The 27,836-nt window shown below is 43.4% G+C and overlaps 1 protein-coding gene across 2 annotated transcripts in view; it reads right to left on the bottom strand.

Moving 5' to 3' along the window:
- The window catches only part of ICA1 (islet cell autoantigen 1), a 96,025-nt gene that overhangs the window by 59,310 nt on the left and 8,879 nt on the right, over window positions 1-27,836 (bottom strand). Inside the window, exons 2-6 of one of the 2 annotated variants that reach the window (XM_024205643.2) lie at window positions 23,522-23,567; window positions 20,439-20,610; window positions 17,212-17,284; window positions 15,103-15,226; window positions 13,285-13,483 (exon numbers count right to left, since the gene is read on the bottom strand). In XM_024205643.2, the coding sequence (XP_024061411.1) occupies window positions 13,285-13,483; window positions 15,103-15,226; window positions 17,212-17,284; window positions 20,439-20,610; window positions 23,522-23,538 (585 nt within the window). In that variant the 5' untranslated portion in view covers window positions 23,539-23,567. The remainder of the gene's footprint in view (window positions 1-13,284; window positions 13,484-15,102; window positions 15,227-17,211; window positions 17,285-20,438; window positions 20,611-23,521; window positions 23,568-27,836) is intronic. The other variant, XM_024205644.2, reaches the window with a different exon arrangement.

Genomic DNA, 27,836 nt, shown 5'->3' with positions numbered 1-27,836 from the left:
TCCTGTTCCTTTGGTACTTCCTCAGTTCCGCATGATGTTCCAAAGGTTACAAATAGCTATTTAGTACAGTCACTAACACATTCCCTCGCACCTTCAGACATACACTATGCATACTTGATTATTATTATTATATATAAAAATGTAGTTTTCTTTCAAGTATTCCCTTCTTTGCTTTCAATCTACAGCTTTATTTAGGTCTTCATTCCTCCCTGATTATGCACATCACTTTCATATTTTTTCTTCTTAAATATGTTTAAAACAGGACTTTAGGAAATCATCCATTTTAGGGTGGTAGTTAATATTTTATCTCACTCCTCAGTTGCTAATGGGCCTACTCTCTTTCCAGTGATTCTTGACCATTCCCATCCCCAGAATATTTACGAACAACCTTCTTCATCCCTTTGGATAGTGTTAGATTTTTATTTATTTATGCACTGCACTTTGTTTCCTTGCCAACCTTAATAGAATCTGTAAAACACCCGTTGGGGAGTCCATAGCATTTTTTATACTTGATACAACTAGGAAAATCTGTCAGAAGAACTGATCCAAAGTAAAGAATTTAACAGCAATTTAAAAGTTTCTCATAACTGCATGTAGAGTACTAGCCTGATTAAACTGTCCAAACAACTGGTTAGGATTTTTACCCTTGCATGGTGGATTCAGGAGATTTTGGCATGTCTCTTCTTTAGTGAAATCCATATCCCTCCTTTAATCCTTAGCAACACGAGCCAGTTAAGTGCAGGCTTCTGTAGGACTGCTAAAGCAGGTAAACGTAGCCGAGGCCCATACTAGACGTCCACTGTCATAGCTATATTGGTCAGGGACATGAAGAGGTGTGATCCGTGACCAACATAGCAACACTCTGCTGAAAGAATGCAGTAATCCAAGCAGGATTTTCTACCACACATTCAATCTAGCGTTAAATTTCTGGAGCAGAGAAGGAGAGGACACTCGTACCTGTCATTTAGCCATTTTCTTGACAGTAGTTTATTCTACATACATGCCAACTCACTTAATTTGGGCAAAAGCCTCCCAGACTCCTGCCCACCGAATGAGTGCAGCAGGGCAGCCATGCTGAGCTATCTTTCTCAATCAGACCACAGATACAATGGACCAAGCACCTCTGCTTTCCTCGAGCCATAAAGTAGCACTATGTTGTAGCTGACAGTAGAGGCTCAGACCCCTCTAAGAGACCCTGTGGTGTGGCTACTGCAGGCTCCTCCACACCCCTTGAAATGCTGAGAAACCCCTACCCAGGAGAAAGAGAGGAAACAAGCCACAAGAAAGCATTGGCTTCCTGTCACAAGAAAGTGAGTCCCGGGTTCAGTGGCTCATCTCCTTAGGCTGGGGGAGGGGACGTTAGCTGTGGGCGGGCTTGCGCTCACCCACTTCCCAGAACCCAACAGGACAAGAAAAGATAGCAAAGGTGTTGGGGAAAAGGTGATGCTCTCCCCCTCACTCAGAGAGTGTTAAGGATCAGGTGGAGGGGGGGAAATAGAGGAAAGAAGAGTTTGAGAGGGAGCACCAAGAGAATGGAGGGGTAAGTGGAAAAGGGATCTGATGTTTGGGAATGTGAAAAAGAGGGCTGGAAGGAAGGAGGAAAGAAATTGAGGGACACAGGAAAAAGAAAGCAGAAAGACAAGATGAAGGTACCTGTAGAAGGAATGTAACAGTGAAATGAGAACCAACAGATGGAACATGACAAACCATATATTTTTTTAAAGCGGAAAACGCAAAACGTACATGGTTGTTTTTATGAATGTTTCTTGCTTACTTCTTTGTGTCTCTGACCAATGGAAATTTATGACTGGGTTGGTGGGGAAGTGGCTTTGGAGGTGTGTCTGGGTTCCATTTTTAAACACAATACAGAACTTGTCTCTGGCCAGTTATGCTACTGCAGAAGTCCACATAAGCACCAGCAGGGTTTTGTTATCTTAGCATGAATTCTTTGATCTGCAGTGTTCTAAAATTATCTAAAATGTGTGAAACTGTACCTGGTATTCAAAATATTCCTGGGAGCCCCTCTGGGACTTACATTTTTATTTTTAGGTGAATAAGGTATCTTTCTCCTTTGTCAATTATAAAATCTGGCATTCATGGCTTAATGTCCGACACACCCCAGGGCCTCCTCGCATGCAAGAATGAGGATCCTAATCAGATACAAATACGTGTGACATAGTGGGGATTTTCCCTTGTTATGTTGTATGTGAGCCTATGTGAGTCTTACTGTTTTGCATGAATGCTGTGTGCCTCGGTTTCCCTGTGTATTGCACCAATGTCTAGGTGGTGGGAATAAGGGTGTGTGACTTTCGCGGGGGCTGCTTCAGCTGCCTGCATGGATGCTATGGCCGCCCCTTCATAACCTGAGATCCAGGAGGGGGGTGCGACCCTTGGACTCTTGGCCCGGGAAGCGAGACAAAGGCTGGAGGAGGAGCAATAGGCAGGGCAGGGGCCAGGCAGCTGGAAGCAAGTCAGTTTCGGCTGGCTTGGGGCGTGGGTGGAGGGCCAGAGCCCTGGCCTACGCTGTGTTCCTGTCGACTAATAAACCTTCTGTTTTACCGGCTGGCTGAGAGTCACATCTGGCTGTGGTGCAGGGCCCTCTGGCTTCCCCAGGAGCTCCGCCTGGGCAGACTCGTTGCGGGAAGCACACAGTGTGGAAGGAGATGCTGAATGTCAGACCCAGGAAGGTCGAAACTGTATAAGCTTCTTGCCCTGGAGACAGCATGCTCAGAGAAGGAGGCATGCTCCCCCAGAGTCCTGGCTGGCTTCATACGGAGTAGTTCCAGAGCATCGCCCCGGTGACTCTGTGACAACTCTGAAGATCTTAGAGGCCTAAGGTCTAGGATATGTAGGAAAGGTGTGTCTCCTACTGTTTTCTGGTTCCTGTCTGAGGAGATTTTGACCCATTCATAGACCTGACATCAGTTTCCACTGGGCCCAAAAACTGAGCCTGTATGCAGCCTCACCTTCACAGCCCAGCTTCCTCTCCCTCAGGTTGGATAGAGCTATCTATCTAGGGTTCTAGGCGCTTATAATGGCACCTATCACCATAGCATCTGAGCACCACACAGGTGCAGGACTTGCAATGCGCTCCAGGCAGAGGAATCCCATAAGGGAAGACTACAAAGCTGCACTGCAAACTGTGCCCCTGCACCACTTCTTCCACCTTAAATTTATTTTTTCCCATGCTTGTTCAATTGGGACTAAAGTTGCTGGGTAAAGTATCTGCCTGAAGCTGAAGGGGAAAGATGAGATAATGGGCCAACACCCCCCACCCGTACCTTACAACTCTAGCTGATGGTGGCTCAGCTTCACTGACAGGTCCCAATCCGGCAACTTTGAAAAACCCACTACTCTGGAATGGTGCAGTCCAAATCCCAGGAATGAGGGGAAGTGGGGTGGAGAATAACAATGGAAGATGAAGAAAGAGGTACAGAAAGGAGTCATTTGCTATGTAAATGGATGCACAACGTACATCCAGCCCTGTGACACAACGTTTCCCTTATAGTCACATAAGGGTCAGCATGAGGTAACAAACTCAAGAGCAGGTAACTTTGGATCTTCTCAGTGTAAGATGGAACACCAGGTAGCTGATTACATTACACGTAGAGCCACCTAAGTATGTCCATGTAATCTGTTAATTGAAAAAGGGTCAGAGGCGCATAAGATTTGTTGAAGTGTGCAGGAAAAAGTGAATGACTTACTCCTTTTCTGGTTTGACATAATAAGGAATGCAATCGTTTTATAAACAATAAAAAAATATCATATTTCATGTTATCAATGGAAAGCCACACTAGGTCCACTTGAGTGTGGAGACTTTGTGGGGCTCAGCATGCTCATGCTGGTGCCCCTGCATACACCAAAGGTAAACGTGTGCCCCAAGTACCTCTGCTGTTTTGAAAGAGAGCTACAAAAAAATGCTAGTGGTTTAACTCCAATGTTATCAACTCTAACAATACTGTTTGGACTGCTGGTCTTTTAGTATGTAAATCCTGGGTTTTTTTGAGGAAGGATATCAGAAACTCGTCTATATGAATTTACTTTAGTCTGTGAAAAAAAGCCACCAGATTTACAATGGTATATGTATTATATTTAGAATCTCATTAGGAAAGCATATATATTCCAACAAACATTCATATGATCAAGTGATATAAATACTGCCAAAGGCAGATTTCTTCACATATTAACTAAGAGAAATTAAAACCACAAATGTTTACTTAAAAAGCTAAAACAAAACAAAAAAAGATTACTGTTAAAATAAATACTGTGGTCTTTTTGCAATCAAAAGTCTGAACAGCACTTTTAAAATTTTTTTTAAAATAACCCTCCAAGGATTTGAACTCAACCTCACTAACTACTTGCATCACTGAATATGCAGCACCCAAACCAAACACTTTATTTTTCCTCTAAGTTGGCACTTTATATTTACAGATTTTGTTTTTCCAAAGTGCATAAAGTCTTTTACTGAACACAAAACTACCACATGATTTCTCAGTTGTAATTATATAAAGCCCAACTTCATCTAAAAAAATACAGTAGAATACTGCCACATTATGGCACAATTTAGATTTGCAAGCAAGAGGAGAACAAAAACAACTCAGCTACTTCTACTGTTGAGAACTACAGTATCTGAACACTACTTAAACTGTCCATGGAGTAGCATGAGCACCACCATAACTTGTTAAATAAAATCTATCTACAAAAATCTTTAGGCATAAAGCAATCCAAGTGTTCCCCAATGTTAGAGGAGACAACAACAAAAAATTTCTATAAGAGGGCTAACAACCTTTGAATACACAATGACCAGTCTGATAAAACGGTTACTCACCTTCTCGTAACTGTTGTTCTTCGAGATGTGCTGTTCATGTCCATTCCAAGCAGGTGTGTGCGCGCCGCATGCACGCTAGCCGGAAGATTTTACTATAGCAGCGTCCGTAGGATCGGCTTCGGCGCCCCCTGGAGGGGCGCCTTCATGGCGCTGTATAAGGGGCCAGCCAACCCACTACCCCCTCAGTTCCTTCTTGCCGATACTCCAACAGAGGGGTAGGAGGGTGGGTATTGTAATGGACATGAACAACACATCTCAAAGAACAACAGTTACGAGAAGGTGAGTAACCGTTTTTTCTTCTTCGAGTGATTGTTCATGTCCATTCCAAGCAGGTGACTCACAAGCCCGAAGCTAGGCGGTGGGGTCGGAGGTCACTGCAGACTGGAGGACTGCACGGCCAAAGGCAGCATCTTCTCTGGCCTGGTGTGTGATGGCGTAGTGCGCCGTAAAGGTGTGGATTGAGGACCAGGTGGCCGCTCTACAAATTTCCTGTGTCGGGACCTGGGCCAAGAACGCAGCGGAAGAGGCCTGCGCTCTTGTGGAGTGGGCCGTGATAGGCGGGGCTGGTATATTGGCCCGACTGTAGCACTCCCGGATGCAGGTTCTGATCCAAGCCGAAATTCGCTGTGACGTGACCGGGAGCCCTTTCGTCCTGTCGGCCACAGCGACGAAAAGTTGGGTTGACTTTCTGAAGGATCTTGTCCTTTCGATATAGAAAGCGAGAGCCCTGCGAACGTCGAGGGAATGCAGCCTACACTCCCTCGCAGAGGAGTGTGGTTTCGGATAAAATACCGGGAGAAAAATGTCTTGACCCATGTGAAATGGGGAAACCACCTTAGGCAGGAACGCTGGGTGTGGAATGAGTTGGACCTTGTCCTTGTGGAAGACGGTGTACAGGGGTTCAGTTAGAGCTCCGAGCTCTGACACTCTCCGGGCTCATGTGATAGCCACCAAGAACGCGACCTTATATGAAAGATATAACAGCGAGCACGAAGCCAGCGGCTCGAAGGGGGGCCCTGTGAGGACGGACAGGACCAAATTGAGGTCCCAAGCAGGGACAGGTTGACGGATTTGCGGGAACAGTCTGTCAAGGCCCTTAAGGAACCGTCCAACGAGTGGGTTCGCAAACACTGAGGTACCCCCCTCTCCCGGGTGGAAGGCCGAGATTGCAGCAAGGTGTATTCGAACCGATGAGTCAGTCAGTCCCAGGTGTCTCAGATGTAGCAAATAGTCCAATATGAGAGGGACCGGGGCGAGCAAGGGAGCCTGGCCCCGTTGTGTGGTGCAGAGGGAGAAGCGCTTCCACTTGGCCAAGTACGTGGTCCTTGTTGAGGGCTTCCTGCTACCCAGAAGGACCTGCCTGACCTGATGAGAGCATTGCAACTCCACGGGGTTTAGCCATGGAGCATCCAGGCTGTAAGGTGGAGCGACTCCAGGTTCGGGTGAAGCAGGCGACCACGATCCTGTGTGATCAAGTCCGGTAGTAGGGGCAACCTGAGTGGCACCCGCATAGACATGTGCAGGAGAGATGTGTACCAGTGCTGGCGCGGCCACGCAGGCGCTATCAGGATGAGCCGAGCGTGATCTCTGCGGGCCTTGAGGATTACTCTGTGAATCATGGGAATCGGGGGAAAGGCGTAAAATAGCCCGTCTGTCCAAGAGAGGAGAAAGGCGTCTGTTAGGGACCCCAGACTGCGTCCCCTGAGGGAGCAGAATTGATGACACTTCCTGTTCTCGCTGGAGGCAAACAGGTCCACCTGGGGATGACCCCAGAGTCGGAAAATTGAGAGAACTATATCCCAGCAGATAGACCACTCGTGAACCTGGAACGAGCGGCTGAGTGCGTCCGCGAGCCCGTTGTGTGTCCCGGGAGGTAGGATGCTGTCAGGTGAATTACGTTCTGTACGCAAAAGTCCCACAATGCGAGGGCCTCCCGGCAAAGGGGAGAGAAGCGAGCACCACCCTGTTTGTTAATATAGAACATCGTTGGAGTATTGTCCGTGAGGACAGAAACGCACCTGCCTGCCAGCTGGGATTTGAAGGCTATGCATGCGAGGCGCACAGCTCGTAATTCCCTGACATTGATGTGCAGCGAAAGATCCTCTCGTGACCAAAGGCCTTGGGTTCTGAGGTCGCCCAGATGTGCACCCCATCCCCGATCCAAAGCGTCCGTTACCAGGGAGAGGGCGGGCTCGGACTCGAGGAAAGGAACTCCTGCGCAGACCACCCGCAGGTCGAGCCACCATTGAAGGGAGTTCAACACCGTCCGAGGTAACGTCACCACTGATTCTAGGGAGTCCCTGATTGGCCGATAAACCCCTGCCAACCAAGACTGGAGTGGGCGCAGTCTGAGTCTGGCGTGTCTCACCACGTAGGTACATGCTGCCATGTGCCCTAGTAATTTGAGGCAGCTTCTTGCTGTGGTGGTGGGGTAACGTTGGAGGCCAAGAATAATGTTGGATATAGTCCTGAATCTGGCCTCTGGGACATATGCCCTGGCGTGTGTCGAGTCCAGAACTGCCCCTATGAATTCGATTTTTTGGGTTGGAGATAGTGTGGACTTGGCCTCGTTGAGTAAGAGGCCGAGCGCGAGGAAGATTTGCCTGGTAAAGACCACCTGAGCCTCCGCTTGCGCCCTGGACCTGCCCTTGATGAGCCAATCGTCCAGGTAGGGAAACACCTGGATCCCGTGCCTGCGTAGGAAGGCAGCCACGACTGCCAGGCACTTCGTGAAGACCCTTGGGGCTGCTGACAGACCAAAGGGCAGAACCATAAACTGTAGATGAGCGTTGCCCACGAGAAACCTGAGGTAACGACTGTGCTGAGGGATTATTGCAATATGAAAGTATGCATCCTTTAAGTCGAGGGCGGCATACCAGTCTCCTGGATCCATGGAAGGAATGATGGAGGACAGGGAGACCATGCGGAACTTGAGCTTCTTCACAAACTTGTTGAGACGCCGCAAGTCCAGAATAGGTCTGAGGCCCCCTTTCACTTTCGGTATTAGGTAATATCGAGAATAGAAGCCCTTGCCCCGTAGCTCCTGAGGAACCTCCTCTACTGCCCCTGATGTGAGGAGGGACTGAACTTCTTGAAGTAGAAGTTACTCGTGAGAGGGGTCCCTGAAGAGGGACGGGGAGGGGGGCTGGTGGGGCGGGAGTGGGGAGAACTGGATAGAATATCCCTCCTTTACTGTGCGAAGCACCCAAGCGTCCGATGTGATCCGGGCCCATGCACGATAAAAGGGGGACAGACGTGACAAGAAGGTAAGGTTGGATGGATCCAGGGTTCTGACTGGGAGGTTGTCCTCTACCAAGCCATCAAAATGGTGGTCTAGGCCCCTGTGTAGGCCTTGGTTGGGCAGATGACTGGCCGAAGGGCTGCTGTTGTTGCCTCCTCCTGCCCGTCCTTGGCCTTCTGTGCAAGGCATCCCCTCGATTTTGAGGCTGGTACGGCCGAGGGGCCTGCGGTGGCTTAAACTGCCTATGCTGAGTGACAGGGGTGTGTAGGCCTAGTGAACGGAGAGTGGTCCGTGAGTCCTTTAGGCTATGAAGCCTCTTATCAGTCTTCTCCGAGAAGAGCGTGGGCCCTTCGAAGGGGAGGTCCTGGATCGTTTGTTGGACCTCGTGAGGGAGGCCGGAAACTTGAAGCCAGGCTCCACGCCTCATGACCAGACCAGTCGCCAACGTGCGTGAAGCTGAATCGGCCGCATCCAGGGCCGCCTGGAGGGAAGCCCGGGTAATCAATCTCCCCTCCTCAACCAGGGCTGAAAACTCAGTTCGCGACTCCTGCGGAAGGAGGTCCGTGAACCTAGACAAAGCTGAGCACGTGTTGTGTCCAAACCGGCTCACTATGGCTTGCTGATTGGCAATGCGCAACTGCAGGCCCCCCGTTGAATACACCTTGCGCCCGAACAGGTCCAACTTTTTGGCCTCTCTCTAATTTTAGGCGTAGCCCCCTGAAAACCTTGGCGTTCCCTCTGGTTGGCCGCATCAACCACTAGGGAGTCCGGGGGAGGGCGTGTATAAAGATGTTCATAGCCCTTGGTTGGAATGAAATATCGCCTCTCAGTCCTTTTGGCTGTAGGGGCCAATGAGGCAGGGGTTTGCCACAAGGTGCAGGTTGTGTCCGTAATGGTCTTTATGAGAGGTAGGGCTACCCTGGATGGGCCTGACGGGGTCAGGATATCAATCACCGGATCCGTGTCCACCTCAATCTCCTCAGTCTGGATCGAGAGGCTTTGGGCTGCTCGAGTAAGAACTTGTTGGAGGATCCTATTGTCTTCCGGGGCCGGTGCCGCTGAAGTTCCCGCTACTGCCTCATCTGGAGATGAGGAGGAAGAGATCCCTTGAAGAGGGCCTTCATCTACCCCCTCTCCCTCTACGAGGGCCTGCGGCACACGGTACTCAGGCTGCGCGGCCAGTGCAGACTCGGGATGCGGCACCGCGGCCGGTACCGGGGTCGACACCGAGTGACGAGGCATGCTGGACGGTGCCTGCGGTGTTGGGAGCAAGGTCCCCGTCGGTGCCGTTGTTTGGCTAGGTGGTGCCGTGTCCCTTTGTGGCACACTCCTGTCAGATGGCGGTGCCGGTGGTGGTGGCATTAGCAGCGGTACCGCCGACGTCGAAGAGACAGATGCGGCTCGTGAGTGGGGTCCGTACGCCTGACCCACTGACTGGTGGTAGGCCCACGGCGTCCAGAACGGCCACTGGGGGGGCGGTTGCCACTGCTGCTGCTGCCACTGCGGTGGGTACGGTTGGGCACTCGTATGCGAGGACGATCGCCTACTTCTCGATCTGTTAGAGCGGTACGAGTCCACCTCCGAGTCCGAAGTTTCTGAGTAGGAGGACATAGGAGGCGCGGTACCCACTGTTGCCGTAGAGGGTGCTGTCTGCACCGGTGTCGCTAGAGTGGCGTGGTGCGAGGAGCATGGCGAGAGCATTGCCCATTTGCCCCTAGATTGATAATGGGCCCGAGCGGTAACCGGAGGTTCTCTGCACCGGTGCAGCGATGCCGGCACCGGGAGGCTCAAGAGGTCTGAGGCGGCTTCGAACGCCTCTGGCGTTGATGGGAGGCGCACTTCCTCCATCATGTCCGGGGATCTAGGCTTTTCCGGACTTGACCGTACCCTCTCCGGGGCGGGAGTCAACGGGATGGCCGGATGGGTCTGCGGCGCGAATTGTCCTGTAGTAGACGTGGACGGCGCCGGCCCTTTAGAGTCCCGGTGTGGAGAACGATCCCTCACCGGCCTATTCGTTCCCCATTGCCAGTGCCGGTTAAAAGGGTGTCTCATCGAGGATGGTTTCTTGTGCGCCGACTCTCTCCGATGCCGGGGTTTGGTGGCCTTGGCCTCACGACTTATCTCCGGTGCCAGAGCACTGCGCATCGAGGATGAAGTGCTCGGTGCCATTTCAGTAGGCCCGGGATCTGATTGCGGCCGCAGGGCCGCCTCCATTAGGAGGACTTTAAGTCTCTGCTCTCTATCTTTGAGAGTCCTGGGGTGAAAAGCCCTGCAGATACTGCACCTGTCTCTTTGGTGGCTCTCCCCTAGGCACCTCAAGCACGAAGAGTGCGGGTCACTCTTCGGCATGAATTTCCCACAGTCCCGGCAGAGTTTGAACCCTGGGGACCCGGGCATGCCCCAGCGGGGCGACGAAAACTTGTGGAAACCCCCCCAACTAATAACTAACTAAGCTAACACTAAACAACAAATTAACTAAATATTTACAACAACGACGGAACACTGCTACGATTGCTGAAGAGCAATCGAAGTTCCAGCTAGCCGTCACCGGCGGTAAGAAGGAACTGAGGGGGTGGGGGGTTGGCTGACCCCTATATACAGCACCATGAAGGCACCACTCCAGGGGGCGCCGAAGCCGACCCTACGGACGCTGCTATAGTAAAATCTTCCGGCTGGCGTGCACGCGGCGCACACACACCTGCTTGGAATGGACATGAACAATCACTCGAAGAAGCAGCAGCAGTTGTTCAGTGTGAGGGGGAACTATAGGGGTAGTCAATATCACAGGCATTGCTTTATCCAAAAATAGGATACATATATTTTGTTGGCTATAAAATGTAGAGCTTTTTGTACTTGGCATTCCAATGTGGTCTGAAAAGTTTAATGTTAAATAATAGCTGGGGATGGGAGGGACAGGGAGAAATTAGAGATTTTAGCCTAATAGTTTTTAACCTTCTCCTTTGCAGTAAAGCAACAGAACTTTGGTAAACAGTTAAAGAAATAAACTAATTTGATGTAACTGCAACAGACAAAACTGCTTACAGAATTATACACGTTTCAAAATACTTGGCTCCCAGGGGCGGTATTGTAAACAGGATGCAAAAGCTCCTAAAAGCTCTAAGACAAAACATTCATAGCAACTTTTAGAAATCTTCATTGCCAACTTTGAGGCATAGCATCCTGAGAAGACTTAAATTTCATGGACAAGATTTTAACTAGTTTCCCATAAAAAGCCTCATTATCTTAACTACTCTATCTTTTTGATAATGGAGATCTTCCACATCACTTGTTTCACAAGAAGAGCATAAATCAGGTTTGAATGACCATTACCAATACTATTTTCAATTCTTTATTCAAACATTCCTTTTATAGTGCATTTCCACTAAATCAATTGTTATACATAAGCAACTGGCCGAGGCTGGGACCAGACTGATTATTTTGCCTGCAAGAACCTGCCATTATAAAAATTTCCCAACAGGCACAATAAAATACAAGTTGGGTGCCCTGAGATTTGCAGGCATATCCTGTAGTGACGCATTAAAGAAAAATTATGTCAAGATTTGGGAATTTTATCCCTCCCACCCCACTGCTATTGTCACAGCTTGCATTCACAAATATTAATATGAACTAGACATGCCAATTCTTTCCTATCAGTGTTTGATTCAAGTTTTAACCCCTTCCCCTCCCAAAAAACAAAATATATTGTGCAGTATAATCATATGAAAACATTTACTTCATCTCAAAATATTTCCAGTTAAAGGAAACAGACAGTTCATTTAAGGCTTCAAGGAGAGCAAGTTCTCTTTCACACAACAACTTTCTTTAGGGCAGATATGTACCAAAGTAACTTCTAGATCTCAAGCCAATGACCTACAATAGTATGCCATTTCTGTTAACATTATAAATGTATTTATTCAGAGTGTAGGTCTTTGCCTGAGATCCAGGATTCTGCCCCCTCACTCCAATCCAGATTCAGAACAGCAAGCATACTACTAGTTCTACTACATTCTGTAGGGAGAACAGCCACTAGTCCTATAGCTACGACTGTAAAGGCCTCCTAAGAATGAATTGGAGCCAAAGGAGATCAGTATGGTCTACACTTAAAACTTATATTGGCATAGCTATGTTGGTCAGCGCTGTGAAAAAGAAAAAAAAAACATCCCTGACTGACATAGCTACGCCAACAAAACCCCCAGTGTAGATGCGGCTATGCCAACAGAAGAGTGCTTTTGTTGGCACAGCTAACATCGTTCTGAAGGGTGGTGTTTCTACACTGACTGAAGAATTTCTATATGCATACACTGAGGCCCAGATTTTTAAAGGTATTTAGATGTTGCTGCACACAGTGGTGACTGTTAATGGGATTTAGGCTCCTCAGTGCCTGAATCCCTTTTGAAAATAAGACTTAGGCATTGCAACATTGAACTGAGCAATGTCTAAATACCTTTAAAAATCTGGGCCTGAGTCTACACTAGGCTCAGCAATGCTGACATAGACTCTGTAGCACAGACATAGCCTAACTAACTCCTACGTTGCTACCTTGAGGTGTGGTATCTTTGGACTAAGCTTTTCGAGAGTGAATAGTGATGGAGTATCTTAGTTTTTGGGTGCCAAACTTGAAATTCCTTAAAAGGGCCTGATTTTTGAAGGTTGAGTGCTGAGCACTTTCTGAAAAATCAATCCTCTTTGAGGTTTCCCAAATTGAGTACTGAAAAAAAAATGAGACACCTAAAGAAATCACTAGTCACTTTTGAAAATCTTGGCCTTTAATCAAGCCCAAACAGTTCAACTCAGCAACAAATATTATGGTATTTCTATTAGTCTATACAGAATTTTCGTACTTTCTAGTAGCATCATCAATCTTCTCCACCCCTGTTGAGTGCAGACGTATCTCCTTCTCTTAATCATTCAGGTGTTTCCCCTCAGTTAAACATTTTAAAATATATATTATATAAAATACAAAAATGTATTCTAATCAGAACCAGGTAGTTAAGAACTGTGATTTCTTGCCACTTTCCCTCCCCCTTAGCCTCATCATCTGTGAAAGATATAATATTCCGTATCAAATTAATGGGTATTCTGTCACATGGAAAAGATCAGTTTTGATTAATTGCATCCTCAGTGCTGTTGAATGTCTTCCTCACAGGAATCAAAATCATGCTTCACTACCATTTATCATGCTTCCCCCTCCAGCAAACCACAGGAAACATCATACCTTCCTAAACTTCTCCATCTGCTTGTAAAGATCCGGATCCAGCTCTTGAGAGACATCTTTCATCCAAAGTAGTGCTCCTCGGTATTCAGTCCGATACTGTTCCATTCGGTTTACCGTCAGCCATGTATCTGATATAGCCCTATATCTAAAAGTCTCCACTTCTTGGTATAGTCTGCACAAAGGAGTACGTAATGCCAACCTTTAAAAAAACAACCCAAAAACATATATTTTGAACTGATCCATAAAGATAATAGTTGTTTCTTTAAAGAAAAAAAATAGCAAACAAACAAATATACACAACCCTGAGCCATTTCTAAAAAGTATGGAATGGACAAGTCAGTCGAAAAGAAATTCACTGAAATGACTACAACATGTGAGATCGTCCAAAGACTCATTTACGGTCATAAGTGACGAGGATATCTTTACGTCTATGTTGTGCATGCTTTCTGCATAGGTGTCATGATTTTCACAATTACTTTCAGCTTCTCAAATCAGTAACAGAGGAATCTTTTTCAGTGTATTTTTGATTAACTGCAAAATTTATCAGTGTATGTATGTGTGTCAATTAAAAGGTTTAGACAAGTGAAATTAGCAAATGGGAATTACATTTAACAGTCACAAAACCTTTGATAAAGCACCTGTTACTAGTCACATACCACAGATATACCAGGATTGTAATGTTAAACTGCACATTAGGTTAATGGTAGGGTTAAGAATGTAGCCCTGCTATGAGCAGGTAACACTGAAGTCATCAGTCAAGCAGATAAATTATCTGAGTTTTCAAAGGAATTTGAATAGTTCTGTTTATTTTTATGAAGTTTTAAGGCATTTTCTGCCATACTCTCAGACCCAGCATTATGGAGAGGCAGCTGGGGATACCAGCTCCCCCACTCCCACTTCCTCCCCTTAACAGGCTCTCAAAAAATTCTACCCACTACTAACTTGCCCTTCCTACCTCCAGCTGCTGCTTTCCCCTGCCTGTAGCCAGCAGCAGCTTCACCGAGACACATTCAACAGCCTATTAAGTGGCATAAAGCAGATTTTAAAGCTGGTTTAAGTAGCTATCTGGGGATTTCCCTGGCATAGGGGAATGTCTAGTTAGTGTAGGGCTGGCACAGGGAGCTACTACATCTGGCTGATCTTCCGTTACTGAGATGACACAATAAAGTGCAATAGTGACTTGTATGAGGAGGATGGGTCACAGAGGTGGAGGGGAGAACTGGCCATCTGGGCAAGGGAAGGACGTATGTGGTCCTCTCTTTATGTTGGCTAAAAAAAGACCAAAATGTTGATTCTGGCTCTGAATATTTATATATATATATATATATATATATATATAAATAAAAGTTTTCATATGATACAGGATTACTTATGGGGCACTGGGGCTTTGGTGAGAGGTTAAGGCACATTTACTGGCATTCTAAAAGAACCTAGTTTGCCACATGCAAGGGTTTGCATAATTGGATGCATGTCAGATAATTAGCTAAAGAGAGGGATTTTTAAAAATATCTAGGCTACTTAGGAGCATAGTCAGTGGGATCTGTGCTCCTAAGAGACTTATATGCTTTTGAAGATCCCACCTGTGGCTGTTACCAGCTGTGCTAACAGTCAAATTACAACCTAAGATGAACATATCAACCTCCCAATGTTCAGCATGTGATGCTTCATTTTGAGACAAGCAGCCACATTGTTCAGCTCAAAATGGAGTATTTCAAGCCAGTCATTGAGGACACTGAAAAAATGTCAGCGCACAGAATTTGGTCCAACATGAATGAAGCCATGGAGTAACATTTCCCTTACACGCTGAAGCTGACATACCTTTGCTGAGAAGAAAAGCAGAGGGCCTTTCCTGTGGCCTGCATCATTTTTCCTGCTCTGGTTTTATCCTGAGAACCCTGTGATCGAAGAAATTTCCCCAATTCATTTTCTTCCTGAGACAAAACTAATGAAAAAGGAATGAACGGTCATATATATGCAATGTAACAGGTTTTAACTGTTTAAAAATGTGAACAGCAAAAATAGGCTCACAAGTCACTTTAGATCCAAGCAGCACAGCACAAAAAAAGTTTTTTCTAATTAACCTTCATGCAGTTCCTGGATTTATGAAATAAAAGCTCAGATTCACTTGAACACACCTGTCAGTGAGTTTGGTGTAGTGTAATAAGAACCGCAAAATGATCTCTGGGCTGAAAGGCAGCAAGCGAATGTGCTATTTATTGCTTGAATAAAGATATTACCTTGGTGAGATCATATGAAGGAGCCTACTGTGACCTGACAATATTATTTCCCTTGATAGGTTTTTTTTTTTTTTTTTTTTCAAAGCTCATGGAGCCAGATCCTCAGTTGATATAAAATAGCATACCTCTATTGAAGCCAATGTTGATTTACACCAGCTGGCCCCTTAAAATCTCTCTCCCCTTTTCTATTATTGTATTATTTAGTTGGAGATTTAATTCTTCAGGATAAATGCGTGATTTTCTTTTTAAGTTAATTGCTGGATGGTCTGCTCACTTTATGATTCTACTGGTATTTCAAAAGCTGCATAGTTTAAAGGTCTCTCCTGTTGAATTTTCTGGGGGATTGGAAGTGGGAGTGTTACATGGTAGAATGCTGGATACTTCTGGAGTGGAAGTAAGTAAACTACAATTGGTTTTCATGGGTAAGAACCCAAGTGAGGTTCTTACCCACAAAAGCTTATGCTCCCAACACTTCTGTTAGTCTTAAAGGTGCCAGGTGCCACAGGACCCTCTGTTGCTTTTTACAGATTCAGACTAACACGGCTACCCTTCTGATACAATTGGTTGTCACCTTAAACCAGATCTCTGCGATGCCGGAAGGTCACAGCCATTTTCACCTCATGGACCTCCTCCAGACAAGCTGTCCCCTGCAGCAAGCACTTTTTCCTGCCTTCCCCCCCCCCGATTAGAACTCTCCACACATAGCTCCCTGTCTGTCAGCCTCTTGGCCATCCGCATGTCAGGTCATGCAGAGTAAAACAAGTGACACGTGAAGGAAGAGAGACATAGTCATTACTGTAATTGAAATATTGTTATACAAATTATATTTCTAGATGTCAGCAAGGGCCCCTTGTTAGCCAAATCCACTCTATGCCCACACTGCATTCTAATCAAGTATGTTCCTCCCTATATAATCGTCACACAAAAGACTTCACTTGGGTCATCACTGCTACCATGGAACACTAACTCGGATATATTAAACTATTGTGTAATCACACTTTTCCTCTACATCTTGAGACTTTTCATGGGCTTTTTTCTTGGGGGGCAGGTGGAGGTGGGGAGTGGAATGGGAAAGTACCTACAACACTCTACCGAATAGAACCAGCCCCCCCACCACCACCAATGTGGCTCTCCCCCTGACTAGTCCCCCGTTAGCTTATTTTCTGCCTCAGACCATAACCCACCCTCCCCCACATGTGGTTCTCTGATCTGCCACTCATTGTGGCTGTCCACATGTCAGGGCCAGTTTGACTATCAATTCAGTGTCATGGCTGTGTTGTGTTAAAACCTCCATTGCTCCTAATGCACACTAAATTCACATCTATCCCTCAAAAGACCACTCCTCACCAAGAAAACCAAATCTGGAGTTTCTAACATAAGCCACTTCTAAATTTGGGTAAGTCAAGTAGTTAGGCCTTGATTCTTGAATGCTTTCCTATCTCCTATATGTACTCCTGTCTATCCTGGCCTAGTATCACACATGTACAATTTCAGGAGAATTGAAGGAACTTTGGCCAAATTAGGAGGTTAGTTTCAAAACTGGGTTTATAATGGAAGGGTTAGCTTCAAATTTAACTAGGATGAAGAGAGTAGCATTTATCCCATGATCAACTTCACTTTGTCACATATTAGTTACTTCCATATTGCAGACTCAGCTCCCTGCTTAACTGCTGTAGTTAGTTATACTTACAACAAATTCTTTTTTGATAGAGTTCAATTGCTTTAAGCAACTCCATACATGTTCTCTGAATCGAGTGGAACAGCTGAAATTAAACATAAAACAAGCTAATTATAAAACATGCAAGAAACAGTCTAAAGAAAAAACAAAAACAAAAAAGTATTTGTTCTAAAACAAACCTGCATTACTTTTAAATGAAAAAAAAAAAATCATTATTTCCTTTTAAAATGTGTTGCTTCTAATACCCTCTCATACTTGAATGTAAGATTTTCCTTCGATAGCCTTTTCTTACGTTCAAATTGTTTACTGAAACTATAAACAGATCAACAAGATACAAAGGAAACAAGAAAAAAACAGAACAAAACAATTATCTTTGTTTTTGCAAAATAAAGTGACAGTTCACCAAGAATATGTTTATTTCTTATGTTTCTTTACTGACATTTTTAAATCTATGCACTAGTCATGAAGTTGTATAAAACTCTATTTTGGAAGAAAAAAAGAGTATGTACACACAGAGCACCTTAATTGGAGTATATGAGATAACACAATGCCTACTAGCTTTTCAATATAAGGCCACAGTCTTGAAAAGGGGTCCATGGGTGGTGGAATCTTACTGACTTCAGTGGGACTCTCTACTGGCATAAGTATCGATCCCTGCAGATCCCTTTGCAGGATTGGGGCTTTAGTTTATAAATCAATAGGCCAGGCCGTTGATTACAAAGAATGTTCAACCTGATCAGTTTTGTTTCTGTTCCAGTGTAGTCGCACCTCAGAGACACAAATTTCATAGCTTCAATTATTATTTATTATTATTATTTCTATTATGAGAGCACCTTCAGGACCCAACTGAGATATGGTCCCCACTATTGTAGGCATTATATAAAGATATTGTAAGAGGCACTCAGCACACAATTCATCATACCTAATCAAAACTTCAGTCTGGCCTACTATACATTTGTGCTGGGCTCGTCTATCAAATAGTCAACTTTGTAACTGCAAATAGTGCTATTTAGGTAAAAATGTGCTTGCCTTTTTCTATTTAGCAAACAATCATTTCCCTGTTTCCCAACACGACTGTTGCTGCAGCATCAATAAGAGGGCTGAGCTCAGGGACAAGCACATAAAAAATTGTTTGTACATGGACCCCACTGAATGGCTTTTACATCACCACTGTTGGCTTATAATCCACGATAAACAACGTTCACCATATAAGTGCAACATCACAGGATAAATATTTTCAGAATGCCGTGAACTAAAGTACTATTCAGAAAGATACACCCATTCCCAACAACTGTCCGGAACACAGAGATTTTATATATTAATTTTCAAAGCAAACATACTGACTTCAAGTGAAAATTGGGTGATGAACTGGGAAGGATAAAAGTCAACAGAGAAAAATGTTATTTTCAAAACAACAGGATATTCTAAAGAAAGCTGTAAGATAAATTCTTTAAAAAGGAACAAGTTTTATACCTATATAACAATATGTAGCATGTTAATATGTAGCTAGATACTCTGCCTTATTTATTACATGTTGGAAACCCTTTTTCTTTCTTTCCCAGCTACACAAAAAATTGGAAGAAAGATGTACACTGTGCATTTTGTATAAGAGGATTTCTGGAGCATGCAGTGCAGTATTACTTTAAAAACGTGTTAGTATTTATGCATTTAGGTTATTTGTATGACACACACTACAATTTTTAGAAGAAGAGTAAACAAAAATTATTTTTTGAAAGTTACTCCACAAACCACGTAATGCTGCCAAGAGCGTGAGAACCAACCTCAGGGCAGACGGTTAGGAACCAGGGCAGAAACCCCAAATTGGTTGTGAGCACTATACTTAGATTTCACCAACCAATTAACAAATGTAAATTCCTGAGGCACTCCAACTACCTTAACATGGAGTCACAGACAGTCTCTTTGGGTACTCCCATCTATCTCACCACCCAGGTGAGCATACCTTTGTGATAGACGGTCCATCACACCAAAAGTCACAGTAATATTTAAGTTACTCCCAATCCCAAAGGACCAGCCACTTACTCTGGGTCAATGGCAAGTCACGACAAAGACTATGCATGTAACCAACCCAATAATACACTATATAAAGAGTTATTAAACTGGAAAAGGAAACGAGTTATTTACAAGTTTGAAGTAGGTAAACAGATACACAGGTGAGTTACAATCTTAAGTTTCAAAAGGAAATAGAAGCTTCTATCAGCAGCAAGCTTTACAAGTCCTTTAGGGCTAACCCAGACTAAGCACCTGGGGATCTCTTATTTATGCCTAGAAACATTCCCCCTCCATCCCCAGAGTCCACGCAGCAGGGATATCAAGTGCCTTTTGTTTAGGGTTTTTATCCCCCTTCAGCCACAAGCTCTGAGCTGCAAACTCAGCTGATGGGAGGAGTCCACTTGTATGACTCATTTTCATGGGGAGGAGGCAGAACAAGAACAAAAGTTTTTTGTCCTCTTGTTGACGGGGGAAAAAAAATAATTGTAAAAAGCCAGTGAATATCTTATATTTACATAGCAATTTTCAACCAGCATTCAAAAGGCTTGACAGACTATGGTCATTCTATCTACAGATGTTCTGTGGCATAAGCCCTACACAACAATTTGAATAAAGAATTTATCCAAATTAAAATTACGGGAGGAATAAATAGGTATAAAATAATTTTCCAAGTTTTAGCAACCTTAGGGTAAAACCGTGTCCCACTAAAGCAATAGAAACATTCCCATTGACTTCAGTGGGGACCAGGATTTCACCCCAATATTTTGAGAGCAGGTGAAAAATTATTTGTTTAGCTTCCCCATTCCATTGCTGAGAACTTTTACCACCAATCACCACAATGATGATATTTTATAGGGCCTCCATAAACATCTTTTCTTTTAATATTCTGCTAATTCAGCAGCAACATTTGAACACTTTTCCAGTGCTCTGCTGTTTTGCATAGTGAAAACTATAAAATCTTATTTAGTAAGCAAAATACTGCTGAGGTGAGGTTGGCTGGTTTGTTGGTTTAAAAAAAACAAACAAAAAAACACATTTAACTACAGTAGATATCAAAGAGTGCAGTACTCCCACCCCCACCCCACACACAACCTGCACGTGAGATTAGACCCATAAATACAAAGTATGGTACACATACATATGTACATACAAACACACAGACTTGATCCCATTATCAGATTTTCAGAGAGATTTCAGTCATTAATGTCTATTGTAAATTCATTACAAACCTCTAGTTTTGCATCCAGGTCTGCATCTGAAGCCACAACATGTTCATCTTCCTTCTTTCCTGTGACTTTAATAAGGGTTTGTTTTGTTTTCCAATATTTCTGCTGCATTTTATTGACCACAGATTTTTCCTGGCTTTGAGCATACTGGTCATAAAATTCCCTTGAATAACTGCTGAAACATTTAAGAAACACAATTACAATGCTTGATTAAATAAAAAGAATGAGGCTTTTAAAAAAAACTTTCAAACATTTTATTAGATTTTTAAGGAGTATCAAGAAAAAGAGGAAAAAGGATATATATATATTCTTTATCTGTGAAACTATATAAAACTACTAATTATGAACAAATACTTGTGGTTATGAATAAAAACCCTAGACTTGAACATTTCTGCACTTTGCAATGGTCAAATCCTAAACCTGAAGTTGTCGTTAATGCTCATTACTATCAAATATGCAGCAAATTCTCTAATTCCTTTTAGCCAAAAGAAATATTAGCACAACAATATATTCATGAATGTTTCCAGTCTTATTTTTGGAAGCATTTAAACCACTTCCAATTTGAATGTCGTAAATTGGTAGTGTTGCCCATTATCAATACACCTCTACCCCGACATAATGCGACCCGATATAACACGAATTCGGATATAACGCGGTAAAGCAGTGCTCCACGGGGGCGGGGCTGCACATTCCAGCGGATCAAAGCAAGTTCAATATAACGCGGTTTCACCTATAACACGGTAAGATTTTTTGGCTCCCGAGGACAGCGTTATATCGGGGTAGAGGTGTATTTAGTAGTGAAGAATTCTTCAGTATTATAGAGTGATTTATCGCAGATACGATAATGTCTCAGTTTGCGTTTTTATTTACTTGTTCTGTAATGGTTTTTTGATTCATATATTGGGAGATATTTAAGGTGAAATCCTGGCCCCACTCAAGGGCTGCAGTAGAAAACTGCCATTGTCTTCAATAGGTCCAGGATTTCACCCTGAATGTCAATCTTGTATGTAAAACAGATTGCAACTCAATGTGTAGAAAAGCAAGCAACAGTACCCCATCCTGCTCAATCTGCCAAGCACAAGACAAAGTCTGACACTCCAATTCTATACAGTACAAAGTCTAGAAGCAGGAAAAATGGATGATGCTTGATTGTATGCAACATGTACACTTTTCCCAGATTATTTTCCATCGGGGGATGATTCTGCATCTCTTTTCTAAACTTATTGAAGTTGTAGACGAAATAGAAATTGCATCCTCCTACAATTCCTTTAACCATATGAGGCACAGAAAATTTAGCTTCTCAATATAACACTGATATGTCTGATGAACAGTTAATTATTAACTTCTGTGAAAATGGAATCCCTAACCCGTAAATAACTGGAAAACTGCATTAATTTTGCAAATGTTTAAAAGAAATGGGTTTGCTAATATTAAAATTATGTCAAATTATTATTCTAGAAGAATTTAAAGAGATAGAATACTTGTTAAAAAATAAAATAAAACATGAAGGCTTAGTTATGCCCCTACATGGTTCATAGCCAGATAGGGTTTATAATCCCTAGGAAATTTAATTGTATGACATAACTATATTATTTGATTCAATTGTTTTTTAAAATGTATATAACACAAAGCACTTCTTTTATCTCTCACAAAAATATTTACAGTAGAGAAATTCAAGCATCTTATTCAACCTAAACACTGACTTCTAAGATTTGATTGCAGATCCCAAAGTAAAAATAAGGTTTTCAGTTACTTTTTTGCTGCAGCACAAAATACCCACTATATGCAAAAACATGCCAAATCCAATTTCATGTGCAACTCTTTGTAAACTAATTGCATACATATTAACAAGGGATAGCACATTAAGTCAGGTGAAATGTGTAGTATATTTTATGATGCAGCAAATATCAATTAAAGTTTTAATCCTATTATTAAAGAGAGGATCCAAAGAATCCCCATCATGAAGTTAAGAATTTTCCAGACAGATCTCTTTAGAGAACTAGGGTCTTAATTCTCAAAGTAAGTCAGTTTTTATCTATAACAAAAGTGACAATGTCCCTTAAAATTATTCAAAATAGAAATGATATCAAAATCACTTCAAGGAAAAATGTAAAATTAAATTAAACACACCCACACACTCATGAAAACAAACATTTTCAAAACATATATTTTATTAAAAGGACTTAATGGGAAATGAAAGTTTATAATTCATGTTTTGCAATATCTCAAGTCTCAGACCTGCACTGTGGTCAGAACAGGCAGACTATTGTGCCTCACTAAAGTCAATGAGGCAGTACCTGGGCAGATCAAAACATAGGATCAAGGCCCCAGTGTTTCAGCTTACATTCCTACTTCCTTTGAAGTCAAGGGGAATTCAATGGGTGCACAGTTGGGCTACAAATGTCATATAACAAAAAGGAAAATTTATTTAATAAGAATTATGGCTTTAGAGAATTCTTAGATAATAGCCAAATTTTGAAGAAAATCAGGGGAATATAACCCCTTATCAATTTCTTAAGGACAATGAGAAAACTACATTTTTAAATTGAACTTTGAGAAAAAAATTACTCCTGTTTATGCATGAGATTTGATCATAATTTTTGAAGTGTACCTTATATGAGGAATTGAGTGTTGCCCGTATATTCTGTAGATAGGATAACTGAACAGAAAAAGCCTCTGTACTACAGGACACTGTTTTTGTCAACAACTTTATTCAGTACTGTAAATTGTCAACCTGGGTTTTTATACAGTGAATAATCATGAACATATGTTTAAATTTTACTATCATTTAACAAAACCTAACAACAATTATAACTAAAGAAGTATCTACTTTAGTCATAAAGTTAAATGATGTGGATAAATTCAACTCTGTTTGTAAAACAGAAGATTAATAACTAACATATTGGTTTTTCCATTACTTGATCACATGGCAGTCAGTTTCTTTTTCCAATCTGTCCTTACTGGGGATTTTATGCCAAAGATTGGATGACAAAACATAAAAAGTGTGGTAAGTATAGACAGCAATACTTCAGCATGTGTCTTCTAATTTTATTAGTGCGACAGGTTAAAAATATAAAATTACTTACTATTTATGGCCATCCATGTTTCTTTATTTTCTTCGGACACTTAGAACTAAAAAAAAAATATATATATATATATGACCACTAAAATTGAATTTAAAATAAAACTGAAATAAGCTCTTAAAGTAGATATCCAACCATATATACATGTTAAGTATTATGTTTACAGCATCCTTCTTTCCATATTGTCCCAAAATATTTCACAAACTACGGACCAAACGCTGCACTCATGTACACACATGGAACTCTCATTCAAGTCAATGGGGATCACATAGAATGATAAAAATGTAAGGAACCTTGAGAAGTCACCAAGTCCAGCCTCCTGTGCTGGAGGCAGGACCAAGAAAACCTAGACCGTACGTCACAGATGTTTGTCTAACTTGTTCTTAAAAACCTCCAGTGATGGGGATTCCACAACCTCCCTTGGAAGCCTATTCCAGAGTTTAACTACCCTCATGGTTAGAAAGTTTTTCCTAATATCTAACCTAAATTTCCATTGATGCAGAGTAAATCCATTACTTCTTGTCCTACCTTCAATAGACATGCAGAACAATTGATCATTGCCCTCTTTATAATAGCACTTAACGCTAGGGATGTAAATACTATTTTAAAAGTTAACCATTTAAATGATTAAAAATATGTTGTTTAAACGGTTAACCGATTAAGTGGCTGGGGCTGGGACCGTTCCGTCCGGTGCAGGGCCCCTGGGGCCGCTCCGGCCGGCCGGCCCGGGGTTGACGGTTAAGGTGGGTTAACTGGTAAGACTAATGCTTACCGGTTAACCTTTTACATCCCTACTTAACACATTTCAAGACTTATCAGGTTCTGCCCAGTCTTCTTTTCTCAAGACTAGAGATGCCCAGTTTTTTTAATCTTTTCCTCATAGTTCAGGGTTGTTTTTTAAAAGCTTTTTATCATTTTTTGTCACTTTCCTCTTTGGACTCTTTCCAATTTCTCTACATCTTTCCTAAATCATGGTGTCAGAATTGGACACCGTACTCCATCTGAGGCCTCACAGTGCTGAATAAAGTGGAACAATTACCTCCTGTGCCTTACATACCACATTCTTGTTAATACACCTCAAAATAATATTAGTCTTTTTTGCAACGGCATCACATTTATTGTCAATCCACTGTAACACCCAGATCCTTTTCAGCAGTACTACCGCCTAGTCTGTTATTCCCGATTTTGTAGCTGTCCATTTGATTTTTCCTTCCTATGTGAATTACTTTGCACTTGTCTTTATTGAATTTCATCTTGCTGATTTCAGACCAAATTCTTCAATTTGTCCAATTCAATTTTGGAATTCTAATCTTGTCCTGTAAAATGCTTGTAATCCGTCCCACGTATGTTTTATAGACAGTGCTGGTAGCGCAACCTATTCATGTGGATACCCGACTCTTCCCATTAAAAGACACTGTTTTCAGTGGGCCTATAACTTTGCCAAGCTTTTACCATTCAGGCTGAAGTTTTACGTGCCAGGGTCTGCCTCAGGCTGAATATTTCTGAAAAATTTCAGTCAAAATAGTTCAGCTAGTTCAGTTTCCCAGAAGGTGGGTAGTGAAAAACACACAGTTTTACACACATTAAAGAATTCTGGTGATCTAACACCTCTATACTTTAGAAATATTGCAGGAGGTGGCATGTGTGGGTGATGTGCCTTTTGCTATCCCTGTCAAAATCTGCCCACATTTGGCCAAGTTATGAGCCTTTGGGGGAAAAACCTGGCACATGCGGAGTAGAGCCTTCTTAGATTTAGCAGCTAAAATCTGAGATTCCATCCCCACTGAGCATTGTCAAGCCTCTCATAGCTCCTGTGTGTGACTAGACTATGAACACATGATCCCCACAGAGTGACTGAGCATGCTCCCTCCAGCTCAGTTATACAAGAGTGAAGCCAGTCTTCCTCTGTAATGGCTGCTCTGGGTTGGGGTGGGATTAGGCACCAGAGGCGAGATTAGAGAGTCTGTCTCTTCTGTGCTCTCAGTGACCCCCTTGCAGGCAGTGTTGAAGAAAAAGCCATTTGATTCAAATACAGAGGAGACAAAAACTGGTTCTGAGGGCAAGGAGTAGGCTGATAACAGGAGTTTGGTGAAACTGGGAACCGAAGGGGAAGGGGAGAAAGAAACTGCCTGGGAAGGCCTGAAAGCCTGGGAATGGGAGCCAGTTGACTGGGAGGTGCGGTGGGAGACACAGACTGGACAAGGCGCTGGAGAAAGGGGGGAGACTGGGACTGGCTGGATGAAGAGACTGAAACAAGGAGACAGGGAGTTGGTGAGAGCAGACAGATTGGATGAGGAGCCCAGGGAGGAAGACTAAGACTTGGAGCAAGTGGGGGTGGGGGGGGAGGGAGAGAGAGAGAGAGAAATTAGACAAGAAGCTGGGAGGAGGAAAATAAAACTGGCTGGGCAAAGAGACTGGGCCTGGTTGTGGGGAGATTGAGACTGGGACAGCAAGCCCGGTGGGGAAGACTAGGACTGGCTGGTCAAGGAGACTGGAATCAGTAGTCTGAGGAGTGGCTATTGGGACTGGGACAAAGAGCCAGTGGTGAGAAAGAGACGGGATTGGGACAAGGACAGGTTGGTGGGGACTGGGCAAAAAGAGTCTGTGCCCACTAGAACGCACTCTCCTCCAGAGGCTGAAATGGAACCCAAGATTTTTGAGTCTCACCATGCTTCTGCTATCAGCAAATATCTGTGAAACCCACTGGCAAAGTGTGTCTCATCCCCCTTGAATGCTCATCCACGTAAAGGATGGCAATCTACTGCTGCTATCAGTTACTGTGCTTGCTCAAGTGGCAGAGGTCTGTGCGGTGGATCTAAAGGTTCCAGCCCTGTTGATGAAACCCCATGAGTGTCAATATGAGTGTCCAAGAGGGCGGATTAGCCCTTTTAGCCACACCACTGCACTGGGAGCTCAGACTTAGCTGATTATCCACCATAACCCCCAAGTATTTTTCCAAGTGTCTGCTTCCCTGGAGAGAGTTCCCCATCCTGTAAGGCTGGTCTGGATTGTTTGTTCCTACATCTCTGACTTTACATTTGGCCATACTGAAACACATTGTTTGATTCCATCCAGCCTACCAAGCGATTCATATTGCTTTGTATCAGGGACCTGTCCTCTTCATTACTTACCACTTACCCAATCTCTGTGTCATCTGCAAACTTTATCTGGTGTGGTTTTGTTTTCTTCCAGGTCATTGATAAAAACGTTAGATAGCATCGGACCAGAACAGATCCCTGCAGCACGCACAAGAAGCGAACCCATTCGATGATGATTCCCCATTTACAATTATATTGAGACATAACATAAGAACATAAAAATGGCCATATGCAGTCAGAACAATGTTCCATCTAGCCCAGTATCCTGTCTTCCAACATTGGTCAATGCCAGGTGCTTCAAAAGGCAATTAACAGAACAGGGCAATCCATCACGTTATCCATCCCCTATAGTCCAGTCCCAGCATCTGGCAGCTAGTATACACCAAATAAATCAAGTTAATCTCAACTTTCAGAAAAGTGAGTACGTTAATATCTGAACATCATTAATAAGAAAAAAATATTGCTGGCTTCTCTGCATTATCTAGATTTGACACCCAACAATCCGTATTTTGACATCAAGCAGGACATAATTTGCTTAATTTGATATCTTCATGTAAAGCAGAACTGCATATTTAAAAAGTTATTTGTATGCAGTAAGGGGCAAATCCAGACCCCAGCATCTGGCTAAGTAAAGTGGATATGTACCTAAGGAAAAATAAAACTTCCATTCCCCATTCTAATTCCTATCCCCATTCGTGTTGTAGGTATGGAGCTATTCTGCAGAGATTATTCCAGGCAATGGCTGCAAGTAACCTACAGGGGAGCCTTTACACATCCCTGTTCTGCAGGGGTTGAACAGGAGGATCCACACAAAGGTGTTCCTCACCAGCCCACCTATCCCTCACAAGTAGACCTTCTGCTTCCAGTATGCACCAGTACCGCTATAATGATGCTGCAGCACAGGAGGCCTCAACAACTGATGGGGGTGAGGATGGGGCTGTGTTTGGCCCTTAGTGCAGTAGGTCCCCAGTAAAGAGTTCAGAATAAAACTGATAGGAAATATGTGCTGCAGGCTTTAAAAATAAATAAAGTTTCAGAATGAAAGATGTATCCTTGTGAATGGATCTGTTTTGTTCCTGTCAGATCATCAGAATTCCTTCTTTCCTTTCAGAACTGAGCAAAATGATCCATTTCATCACCTCCTGGACAAATTACAATTCACTGCATTTGTACTATCCAGTGGAAGTAGCACAGAGGCTCCAGCTTCTGCAGAACAGAGC

This window comes from Terrapene carolina, unplaced genomic scaffold (genome assembly GCF_002925995.2).
Source record: "Terrapene carolina triunguis isolate 2854851 unplaced genomic scaffold, T_m_triunguis-2.0 Scaffold84, whole genome shotgun sequence".
In the NCBI taxonomy this organism is placed as follows: Eukaryota; Metazoa; Chordata; order Testudines; family Emydidae; genus Terrapene; species Terrapene triunguis.
This window is presented reverse-complemented; position numbering and strand designations above follow the sequence as displayed.